The sequence below is a fragment of the Saccopteryx bilineata genome, chromosome 5 (assembly GCF_036850765.1).
Source record: "Saccopteryx bilineata isolate mSacBil1 chromosome 5, mSacBil1_pri_phased_curated, whole genome shotgun sequence".
NCBI classification, from domain to species: domain Eukaryota; kingdom Metazoa; phylum Chordata; class Mammalia; order Chiroptera; family Emballonuridae; genus Saccopteryx; species Saccopteryx bilineata.
This window is the reverse complement of record NC_089494.1, coordinates 29,205,385-29,218,368: the sequence shown is the minus strand read 5'-3', so window position 1 is coordinate 29,218,368 and position 12,984 is coordinate 29,205,385. Positions and strand designations below refer to the sequence as shown.

The window sequence follows — 12,984 nt, the reverse complement described above, 5'->3', positions numbered from 1 at the left end:
ACTGTATTACTTTAATATATTCAGACGGCTATGAAACTTTAATTGGACACCTTAACAACTAGTATTCTAAGACTTCTTTCTTGAAATACTCAAAAATCATTGGACAAAGTTATATTAAAAAGGACTTCACAGATTTCTTCCATAATTTAAATGAGTTTACATATACCAAATAGGGAAATTAAGAAAGTTAACTGAAATGCAAATTTTAAATGCTTAAAATTAAAGACTACATTGCTACTGGCGTAAAGAAACCTCAAATATAGCTTCTAGATGACTACCAAAATGTAAGTTAAAGTAAGTTACTTTTGCCTGACCAGTGGTGGCACAGCGGATGAAGTGTCTACCCAGAATGCTGAGGTGGCTGGTATGAAGTCCCAAGGTGGCTGGTTCTGATGCAGGCTCATCAGCATGGGGTCACTGGCTTGAGCGTAGGAATCGCCCACATGCCAGCTTAAGCCCAAGGTCGCTGGCTTGAGCAAGGGGACACTGGCCCAGCCCTAGTCAAGGCATGTAAGAGAAGCAACCAATGTACAACTAAAGTGAAAGCAACTACAAGTTGATGCTTCTCACCCTCTAATCTCTTCTCTCTCTTTCTCAAAATAAATAAGCAAGCAAGCAAGCTACTTTCTCTCAACTAAAATAATTACTAATCTGATTTTTTTTTCTTAAGTAAAAAACAAGTGATCACAACAGCATCAGCTTCAGGATATTGAAAGGTGAGAGGTCTTTCAAACACAAAGTGGTACCCAGGCACCTTTAAAAAATTAGAACATGAGTTAGCTATAGAAGTTAGAATAATTTCTACGAAGACACCCACATTTTCTCTGAAAAAGTCATGATCTAAATCATAAGAACTAAAATGGAAGTGTTTCCCCTTTTATAAAATTAACTGTCCAATAAAGCAAACCTTTGGCTGACCCATGGTGTTGCAGGGGATAAAGCAAAGATCTGGAACACCAAGGTCACTGGTTCGAAACCCTAGGCTTGCCCGGTCAAGTCACATACAGGAAGCAACCACTATGAGTTGATGCTTCCTGCTTCTCCCCCCCCCCCCTCTTTTCTTTCTCTCTCCTCTACCTAAAAATCATAAAACAAAATTTAAAAAAAAGCAAACCTTTGATCTTGGCCTCCGTATCACTAGTTTTAATGTAACTAACTCAATAACCAGCAGACAGGAGTACAAAAGCCAATTACAAGATAGCATTTTTCTTTAAGTATTTTTTGCTGACATGAATGCAAACAACGCACTGTTATAACAGTGCATTACAATTTATGGTCTCCCCAAAATAACCTTTGTTTTGAAAACTTGGGTCCCTAATATGTTTGAGTTAAAAAAAGGAAAAAGACAATGCTTTCTCTGTGAGTTTCATTCTGTCCAAAATGATAGAAATCAGACCCTCGGCCTGACCTGTGGTGGCGCAGTGGATAAAGCGTGGACCTGGAAACGCTGAGCTCGCCAGTTCAAAACCCTGGGCTTGCCTGGTCAAGGCACATATGGGAGTTGATGCTTCCTGCTCCTCCCCCCTTCTCTCTCTCTCTCTCTCTCTCTCTCTCCTCTCTAAAATAAATAAATAAAAATTAAAAAAAAGAAATCAGACCCTCAACACAACATTCAAAAGCTAAAAAATTATCAGCATCCAGAAATAAAAAGAAAAATTTAGTAGACGATATAGGTGATAAAAATAAGATGCAAGTATTCAGGAAAAAAGTTAGATCTCTGCTTCAAAACTAATACCTAATGATTTCCAAGTACATAACTAAGATGTAAATAATAAGAGGACTAGAAGAAAATATAGGTGAAATACTCTTGGAATGAAGAGAGTCCAAAGATGGATGGTGGAAGGGTAGAGGAGAGGGCCCTGATTCAAAAGGAAGAAATCTTTGAAAAGAGAATGCATCAAAATTTTAACTTCTAAATTCCAAAATTATTATACTAGACATTTAAAAGCAAATAATGAATGGGAAGGAGGAGAGAGATTGTAACAAACATGAAGTATGCGTAAAAAGCTCTTATTAATCAATAAAAAGAAAACGTCATTAAAAATGAATGAAAAATTAAAAGGCAAAATAGAAAAGAAATACAAATATAAAAAAACCCGTATGTACAAATATTCAGAATTATATTAATCCAAAGTAGCCATTCTCATTCAAAGTGTGGTCCAAAGATCCCCAGGGATCCCTGAAATTCTTTCAAAAGAGCTCTTTAGGTCAACACTATCTTTTTTTTTTTTTCTGAAGTTAGAAACGGGGAGGCAGACAGACAGAATCCCGCATGCACCCGACCAGGATCCACCTGGCATGCCCACCAGGGGCGATGCTCTGCCCATCTGGGGCGTTGCTCTGTTGCAACCAGAGCCATTCTAGCACCTGAGGCAGAGGCCACAGAGCCATCCTCAGCACCCAGGCCAACCCTGCTCCAATGGAGCTTTGGCTGAGGGAGGGTAAGAGAGAGACAGAGAGGAAGGAGGGGGAGGGGTGGAGAAGCAGATGGGCGCTTCTCCTGTGTGCCCTGGCCCGGAATCAAACCCGGGACTCCTACATGCCAGGCCGACGCTCTACTACTGAGCCAACCGACCAGCGCCAACACTATCTTAAAAGTAATACCAAGATATTATTTGCCTTTTTCACTGCATTGACATTTGCATTGTTGATATCAAAAACCAAACCAAAAAAACCAAAAAAACCCACGATGGGTAAAACTGCTGGCACTTTAGCATGAATCAAGGCAGGGGCACCACAAACAGTATGCGTAGTTATTATATGTTAATACCAGGACTTGCAGTTAAATAAAACAACACAAAAACAATATTTAAGAATATCCTTGATAAAGCACTTGTCTATTAGATTGTTTATTTTATAAAATCTCAGTTCTTGAGTATATACCTTGATAATATGCTGTGTGACTAAATGTGATTTATATAGAAAGCACTTCTGTTACATACAAAGAAGGTATGATGATTGACTCGGGGAAAAGTACTTGTATGACTGTTTCAATTGTGACCTAAACTTGCTCCTTTTTTATCTTTCAACACCATTTTTATTTGAAAGTGAGACTCGAACTACTGATATTAAGACTTAGCTAGCCTGACCAGGCAGTGGCGCAGTGAATAGAGCGTCGGAATGGGATGCAGAGGACCCAGGTTTGAGACCCTGAGGTCACCACCTTGAGCATGGGCTCATTTGGTTTGAGCAAAGCTCATGAGCTTGGACACAAGGTCGCTGGCTCGAGCAAGGGATTACTTGGTCTGCTAAAGGCCCACGGTCAAGGCATATATGGGAAAGCAATCAATGAACAACTAAGGTGTCGCAACGAAAAACTGATGATTGATGCTTCTCATCTCTCTCCATTCCTGTCTATCCCTATCTATCCCTCTTTCTGACTTTCTCTGTCTCTGTAAAAAAAAAAAAAAAGACTTAGCTATCTAGCAGTCATTTTTTCTTTTTCTTTAAAATTTTTTTTTAAAACTTTCTATATTGATTTTAGAGAGAGAGGAAGGAAGAAAGAGAGTAACATCAATTTGTTGTTCCACTTATTTATGCATTCCTTGGTTGATTCTTGTGTGTGCCCTGACCAAGGATCAAACCCACATCTCTGGCTCTCTAGCATACCGGGATGACATTCTAACCAACTGAGCAACTAGCCAGGGACTGTCATTTTTTTTTTTCTAAAATGAACAAAATTAAATAATCACTTCAAAGAAAACAATGAACAGTATTTGCAGCCAATATAAAACTTCAAATGTTTACCTGAAAGCTCAATTTTTTTAAAAATTTGAATTCACCACTGAGAGTATGATAACTTCCTAACAGATTTTCTGATGAGATTGGTGGCAATATTAACCAAGGTAATTTTAAATTCTTAAATAATGAAAAATGTCAACATTTAGAACATCTGTTTAACTCAGTAAATCAGTATCCATTTTCTAAATGATCAACACATGATGTAACAAAATCTTACATAGGTAAAAGATACATTCAAAGTACAAGGTAAATCAATAGATATTGTAACAGCGTGTAAAATTCCTTGATATGATTGCAGATTGCACATTGTAACTAATCTTTTTTTTTTTTTTTTTTGGTATTTCTCTGAACCTGGAAACGAGGAGAGACAGTCAGACAGACTCCTGCATGCGCCCGACCGGGATCCACCCGGCACCCCACCAGGGGGCGACGCTCTGCCCAACAGGGGGAGATGCTCTGCCCCTCCGGGGCCTCGCTCTGTCGCGACCAGAGCCACTCTAGCACCTGGGGCAGAGGCCAAGGAGCCATCCCCAGTGCCCGGCCATCTTTGCTCCAATGGAGCCTCGGCTGCGGGAGGGGAAGAGAGAGACAGAGAGGAAGGAGAGGGGGAGGGGTGGGAGAAGCAGATGGGCGCTTCTCCTGTGTGCCCTGGCCGGAAATTGAACCCGGGACTTCCGCACGCCAGGCCCACCCTCTACCACTGAGCCAACTGGCCAGGGCCACATTGTAACTAATCTTTAAGAAACTACCACTTGTTGTCTGACCAGTGGTGGAGCAGTGGATAAAGCATTGAACCAGAACACTGAGGTTGCTGGTTTGAAACTCTGAGGTCACTGGTTCTGAGCATGGGGTTGCTGGCTTAAGTGTGGGATTGTCCACGTGACCCCAAAGCTCACCAGCTAGAGCCCAAAGGTCACTGGCATAAAAAGCTCCAGGTCACTGGCTTGAGCAAAAAGATACTGGCATGGCCCTGGTCAAGGCACGTACAAGGAGTTTAATGTATAGCTAAAGAGAAAGCAACTAATAGCTGATGCTTCTAACCCTCACTTCCCCCTTCCTGTCTCTCTCACTCTCTCTGAAAAACAAACAAACAAACAAAAAGCTATTAAAGTATTCCTCCCTTTTCCAACTACAAAAGTGTGTAAGGCTGTATTTTTCGTTTACTAACCAAAACCACATATCATGAAAGATTGAATACAGAAGCAAATATATATAAGAATCTAGCTGTCACCTGGCTGGGCGGACGCGCAGTGGATGGAGTGTCGGACTGGGATGGAGAGGACCCAGGTTCGAGGCCCCAAGGTCACCAGCTTGAGCACGGGCTCATCTGGTTTGAGCAAAAGCTCACCAGCTTGGACCCAAGGTCACTTGCTCGAGCGGGGGGTTGCTCAGTCTGCTGAAGGTCCGTGGTGGGGGAACGTGTGGGAAGGCAGTCAATGAACAGGTAAGGTGTCCCAACGAAAGGCTAGGGATTGGTGCTTCTCATCTCTCTCCGTTCCTGTCTGTCCCTATCTATCCTTCTCTCTGACTCTCTGTAGGGGGGAAAAAAACAAAAACAAAAAAAAAGAATCTAGCTGTCTTCCAGTAAACCAGATATTAAGATCTGCAACAGGCCCTGGCCAGGTGGCTCAGTGGATAAAGCATCAACCTAACACTCCAGAAGTTTTGAGTTCAACCCCCATTCATGGCACACAGGAGAAGCAATCAATGAGCACAACTAAGAGGAACAACTAAGTGGAATGGCAAATTGATGGTTCTCTCTCTCTCTCTCTTTCTCTCTTTCTCTCTCTCTCCCTCTCATATCAATAGGTAAAAAAAGAAATTTGCAAAACAATGTAAAACAGTGCTATTCTTCACATTGTATTTGTTTCGGATAAGTTATTTTTAATGAAAAGGACAAGTTAACGTGGTGAGTTTGTTTTTATTTTTAAATAAATTATCATTGAAAATATTCCTCAGTTTTTCCTGACCAGGCAGTAGTGCAGTGCAGTGGATAGAGTATCAGCCTGGGATGCTGAGGGCCCAGGTTCAAAACCTCGAGGTCCCAGCTTAGACTGAGCACAGGCTCATCAGGTTAGAGCGTGAGCTCACCAGCTTGAGCGCAGGGTCACTGGCTCTGCATGGGATCATAAACATGACCCCATGGTCACTGGCTTGAGTCCAAAGGTTGCTGGTTTGACAAGGGGTCACTAGCTAAGTTGGAACCCCCCCATTCCGGTCAAGGCAGGTAAGAGAAAGCAATCAATGAACAACTAAGGTGCCACAACAAAGAATTGATGCGTCTCATCTTTCTCTTCCTGTCTGTTCCTGTCTGCCCCCCACCTCGCTAAATAAAAAAAAATCCTGTTTTAACTTCTAATTCAGTAAATATCAATAGCTATGACTCACATACATAGAGCTTCTATAGTGTCCTCAGTAATATGTAAGAGAGTAAAAGGAGTCTAAGGCCAGAAATTTGAGAAACACTGATGTAAGTTATGCAAAATTAAACCAGAATTTCTATCAAATTTGCACACATAAAATAATAACATTATCTAATATCCATGGCAATACAGACATAGAGAAGCTGTCATTCTCACAAACAGCCAGTAGGGTCAGCTGACAAAATGATTCTTGAAGGAAAACTTGGCAACACATAAACACCTTTTTAAAAACTGCAAAATCTTGGAATCAGCAATTCTGCATCTAGGAATGTATTTGAAGGAAAAATTAAAGATATGACAGTAATTATTTTACTGCAAGCCTATACAGCTACATTTTATAATGATATAAACTAGAAATAAAATTAGAAAAGGTATTTAGCTGTGACAAATTATGCTGTATATGAAAAATTAATAATTGACAATCCATTACTAAAATTTTTAAAACAGGTTACAAAACTCTATGTTTTGAAGCAAATTTTATATAGCTGAAAGAATATATCAAGGTATTAAGAATTAAAGAATATACCAAGGTATTACCGTATTTTTCACTCCATAAGGCACACGGGCATTTTCCCCTCCACTTTGGGGGGGGGGGAAGTGTGTCTTATGGAGCAAAAAATACAGTATTTTATTAAATATTTTTAACACATCATTTGGTTCAGAATATTATTTTTCTTATTTTCCTCCTTAAAACCCTAGGTGTGTCTATGGTCAGGTGCGTCTTATGGAACAAAAAGTACGGTAATAAGTTTTTTTTATTTTTGTTTATCTACACTTTTTACATTTTATTTATTTTTTTAATTAACAAAAGTCATATATGATTTAGTAATAGGTAAACAATATAGAGCTAAATAAAGTTACCACTCTCACCTCCTTAAAAAATCACCCCTTGCAACTGCATCGCCTGTGGCAGCCAATGCTAACAGCCTGGTAGCATATATCCATCTGCTCTTTACTGGTGCTCATACCTAGTGGGCAAACATCTATCCATATACTCAGTCAACAGATATGTTGATTTCCCTTGTTTGTCTACTTTATTTTTACAAATAAGATATTACAATACCTCTTGATTTTTTTCTACTTGTTAATATATATCCTGGGCACAGCCAGTTAAAAGATACAGATTTCGCCTGACCTGTGGTGGCGCAGTGTATTAAGCGTCAACCTGGAAACACTGAGGTTGCCGGTTCAAAACCCTGGCTTGCCTGGTCAAGGCACATATGGGAGGTGATGCTTCCTGCTTCTCCCCCTTCTCTCTCTCTCTCATTCTCTCTCTCTCTCTCTCTCGCCCCCCCCTCTCTAAAATGAATAAATAATAAAAGATATAGATTTCATTCATTCTTCTATATAATACAGGTAGCTGCATAATGCTTCATAAAAACATAGATGTACCATAACTTACTCAAGGTTTCCTACTGGTTATAAAGACTGTTCGCAGATTTTTATTTTAAGATTTTATTTATTTTAAAGAGGAGAGAGACAGAGAAAAGGAGGGAGGAGCAGCAGGAAGCATCAACTCTCATATGTGCCTCAACCAGGGAAGCCAGGGTTTCAAACTGGTGACCTCAGCATACCAGGTCAATGCTTTATCCACTGCACCACCACAGGTCAGGATCTTTGCAGATTTTTAATATTGCAAGCAATGCTGCAATAAACATCCTTGAACACAGATCCTTACATTCTTATTATTTTTATCCATGAGACAGAGTACCAAAAGTGAGTTTGCAGGTTACACGTATACTTTGAATTAGCAAATATTGTCGTATTACTCACCAGCAATGCATGAGATAACATATTCTCATTACCAATGCACATAATTGTTGCCAATCTGATGATAATTCAGTTATTTATTTTATTTTTTTACAGGGACAGAGAGAAAGTCAGAGAGAGGGACAGACAGACAGGAACGGCGAGAGATGAGAAGCATCAATCATCAGTTTTTTTTCGTTTTGACACCTTAGTTGTTCAGCAGACCAAGTAACCAGTGACCTTGGGTCCAAGCTGGTGAGCTTTTTTTTCTCAAACCAGATGAGCCTGCGCTCAATCTGGCAAGCTCGGAGTCTCAAACCTGCGTCCTTTCGCATCCCAGTCCAACGCTTTATCCACTGCGCCACCGCCTGGTCAGGCTAATTCAGTTATTTTAATCTGTATTTCCCACCTGCTTTTTGGAGGTCGATGTTTTCATTTGTTTGCTGATCATTTATATTTCTTTTTTCTCTATTTCCATCCTTTTCCCATTTTTCTAATGCTATCATACATCATCAAGTGTTTTTTCCTCAGGTCAGAATCACAGCTCATACCACATTCAAGAATAAATTCCGGTCAGAATCACAGCTCATACCACATTCAAGAATAAATTCCAAATTAATTTAAGGTTTAAATGACCAAAAACAATCAAACTATTCACTTAAAATACAGAATATTTCTATAAACTTGGGATCAGAGATTTTCTTAAGCAAGAACACTCAGAAGCATCAAATAAAAGATAGACGTGACTATACTAAAGTTTTATCTGTATTCTTTTTACTTTTAAATCATGAACAGGTATTGCTTTGGGAATTTATTTTAAGTTTTGTTTTTCAAATTTTTGGCAGATATTAACAATGCTACCATTATTGCAAAGTCCTATGATAAGACATGTAGAGAATTTCATTAGGCACACAAGTACCAAAACCATACAGGCACACAATCAAACACAACTAACTTCCTTTCAATGCTGCTGCTGCTGCTGCTACTATTACTGTTGCTGCTACTACTCCTACTATTACTATTACACTGCTATTATTGCTGCTGCTAGTACTGCTGCTGCTACTATTACTGCTGCTACTACTCCTACTATTACTACTACACTGCTATTATTGCTGCTGCTGCTATTACTACTACTGCTGCTGCTACTACTACTGCTGCTGCTACTACTCCTACTATTACTACCACACTATTATTGCTGCTGCTAGTACTGCTACTGCTGCTACTCCTCCTACTATTACTACTACACTGCTATTATTGCTGCTGCTGCTGCTGCTAGTACTGCTGCTGCTACTACTGCTGCTGCTACTACTCCTACTATTACTACTATACTGCTATTATTGCTGCTGCTGCTGCTATTACTACTACTGCTGCTGCTACTACTCCTACTATTACTACCACACTGCTATTATTGCTGCTGCTAGTACTGCTGCTGCTAGTACTGCTGCTGCTACTACTCCTACTATTACTACTACACTGCTATTATTGCTGCTGCTGCTGCTAGTACTGCTGCTGCTACTACTGCTGCTGCTACTACTCCTATTACTACTACACTGCTATTATTGCTGCTGCTGCTGCTACTATTACTGCTGCTGCTGCTACTCCTACTATTACTACTACACTGCTATTATTGCTGCTGCTGCTGCTGCTGCTAGTACTGCTGCTGCTACTGCCACTACTAATAGGATCTCTGACTAGAATTCTATATTCCCAACTCCTATTTCTGTATTCCGTTCACCAAATATTATCCTTTCCAATGTCATATTCGCTTTAAGGTGGTCTAACCTAAATATAGAATCTTCCACTAGGACACTCTGTCCAAGTGTTCCACCCCATGAGGTAGTTATGAAAATAAAACCTCATGTAAAAAAGCACATTTTGTGTATTACACATACCTGATGTAAAATAGGCAACTCACCTAAATGGGGAAACAGATCAGTGTCCAACTGATGCTTCTGGGTGCACAGTTTCACCAGTCTCTGCAGTCGACTTATACAAGAGAAGTGTGGAGAGAAGGCTGTGGCTTTCATAAGGACCCGGTCAGTCCTGGGTGGGTCCGCGACAGGAGCCCTACTGGATGGCAGGAGGGGCAGAGGCCTCTTGTGGGACACCTGCCTCGCTTGTGCTATAGTGTGTGTGGTGGGGGCCACTCCCTGCATTGGTAGGCTGGTGTTCTGAGGCTGAGGTGACTTGCAGACTAGACCCTGCGGTGGCGGTGGCGGTGGCGCGGGAGGTTTTACAGACGTGGGTAAAGGTGACAGGTGGGAGTGCTGCTGAGGAGGCTGTTGCTGAGGAGGTGCAGGAGGGGGACTAAAGTGCTCTTGTCGAACTTTTAAAATCTCTGTCTCTCTCTGGCGCTGCCGATTCTGGGCCAGCTTGCTCTGCAACTTCTTTCTCACGGTGGCCCCTTTCTTTAGGTCATCATCTTCCTCGTTGAAAGCAAAGGGGTCTTCCAACTCAGTTTCCAGGTAGTGGAGAGGGACTCTTGCCCCTGGTGGAGAGAGGGACATTCCATCCAGTCCATTGGGCATCTTCAAGGCCAACGTGGGCACTGTCAGGCTAAAGGCCATGGTATCCATCTGATGCTTGACCTTCACCTCATCTATAGGATCATTCTTTTTCTTCCTCTCTTTTTTCGGGATAAAGCCAAGTACCTGCAAGTGGCTGTTGCAGTACCTTTAAAAACACACACATACAATGTTCATGATACATACTAAGAAAAGTAGAACATAAACCTACATTTTATAAATTCTGAATCCTATTGTTAAAAATGCATGACGAGAGTAATTCTTGACATTCATAAATTTCTTATATGCAACCTCCACTACTCTAAAGCAATCTAAAGTCTGTGCAATTTTGCTGAAGCAGATAGATATGTCAACTGCCCATGTGCACAGGCTGCCAGACAGAAGTCACTCAAACAGTGAGGGGCCAGCTACTGCTTCTCAGACCGCTTGCTATTCTGCAGTCGTAGCAAGCAAAGTAACTCATCAAGAGTCACTTAAAATTCTCTTATAGAGAAAAATATATATATATTTCAATGCCATTATTTAGATTTATAAACATAACATAACCCTTAAGAATGTCAAGTGTCCACTGTATGTTCTACACACACGCAGAATAGATCCATAAAGCTGTGGCCAATAAGAGACATGGCTTCAGGAGTAACTGTATAAGAAGCTGTCCAAAACACAGTAAATGGCTTCTGTTGTTGTTCTCAACTCACTTTCAAATTCACAAAAGGATTCAATTTTTTAATGCAGAGAAATGAAGTGGGGCATTTTTTTAAATTTAGAGATCCGATGCCCCTGCTCGTTTACACGGGGAAGGCTGGACTGGGCAATGAGGCCGCGCGGTGCTCCCGCAGTAGCAGGGCAGAGCGCAGCACACGCACTCTCCAGCCCGCTGGCCGCGCGCACCAGCCACCCAGGCGGCGTCTCACACCAAGTCTGAGCTCCCCGACCCAGCCTCTGCTGAAGAGAACATGCTTCAGAAATAGAATTAGAACAGCTGACTTGGTTATGAACTGCTTTTAAAATAAGGATGCAAATATTGATACAATTATTTCTAGTCAAAAAATAAGTACTACACAGGGGAATAACTGCTAGTGGGGTCCTTTCAGGAGGATGAAAATGATGTAAAATTAGACTGTGGTGTACAACCCTATGAATATACTAAAAAATACTGAATTGTATACTTTAAATGAATTGTACACTATGAATGGGTGAAGTGTATGGGATGTAAATTGTATCTTAATTATCATATTTTTCGCTGCATAAGACACACTCTTTTCCCCCCAAAAGTGGAGGGGAAAATGCCCATGCATCTTATGAGCGAAAAATATGGTATTTTAAAAAATATTTTAGCATCGCCCCCTGGTGGGCAGAGCGTCGCCCCTGGTGGGCGTGCCGAGTGGATCCCGGTCGGGCGCATACGGGAGTCTGTCTGACTGTCTCTCCCCGTTTCCAGCTTCGGAGAAATAATATATATATATATATATAAAAATAATAAAAATAATATATATATATATATTTTTTTTTTTTTTTTTTTTTTTTTTAACACATCATTTGGTTTAGAATTTTTTTTTTTCTTATTTTCCTCCTTAAAAAATCTCCGTGTATCTTATAGTCAGGTGCGTCTTATGGAGCAAAAAATATGGTAAATTGTTTTAGAAAATAAATATACAGATAACAAGAAATTTTCTTGGCAAATGTATACATACTATTAAAAATATACATAAAATTATAGCAAACTTAAAATATTATAAAAATAACCAACTTACTATAACTACTCATCTCTGAGACACCAAAGCTACTGTAATAAGCCTCAGCTTAAAAAATGAACTTTACTTTTTAATTATACCAGTACTTCCACTGAGCTTACTTACTCTATATCATAACGCTGAAATTCCTAAGTTAGCATTTATAATACACACCAGATAAGTTAGATACCAGATATCAAGAAGCTTCCTCTAACTCAGTGGTCCCCAACCCCCGGGCCATGGACCGGTACCAGTCCGTGGGCCATTTGGTACCGGTCCACAGAGAAAGAATAAATAACTTACATTATTTCCATTTTATTTATATTTAAGTCTGAATGATGTTTTTTTGTTTTTGTTTTTTTTTTGTATTTTTCTGAAGCTAGAAACCGGGAGAGACAGTCAGACAGACTCCCGCATGCGCCCGACCGGGATCCACCCGGCACGCCCACCAGGGGAGATGCTCTGCCCACCATGGGGCGACGCCCTGCCGCGACCAGAGCCACTCTAGCGCCTGGGGCAGAGGCCAAGGAGCCATCCCCAGCGCCCAGGCCATCTTTGCTCTAATGGAGCCTCGCCTGGCTGCGGGAGGGGAAGAGAGAGACAGAGAGGAAGGAGAGGGGGAGGGGTGGAGAAGCAAATGGGCGCTTCTCCTGTGTACCCTGGGCGGGAATCGAATCCGGGGCCTTCTACACGCCAGGCCGACACTCTACCACTGAGCCAACCGACCAGGGCCTGAACGATGTTTTATTTTTTTAAAATGACCAGATTCCCTTCTGTTACATCCGTCAAAGACTCACTCTTGATGCTTGTCTC

At 41.0% G+C, this 12,984-nt stretch overlaps 1 protein-coding gene across 3 annotated transcripts in view; it reads right to left on the bottom strand.

Annotated features, from left to right (window-relative positions):
- INO80D (INO80 complex subunit D) overlaps positions 1 to 12,984 on the bottom strand; it is a 100,440-nt gene that overhangs the window by 63,823 nt on the left and 23,633 nt on the right. For all 3 annotated transcript variants that reach the window (XM_066232808.1, XM_066232809.1, XM_066232810.1), the window contains exon 4: positions 9,829 to 10,586. In XM_066232808.1, coding sequence (XP_066088905.1) covers positions 9,829 to 10,586 — 758 coding nt within the window. The remainder of the gene's footprint in view (positions 1 to 9,828; positions 10,587 to 12,984) is intronic.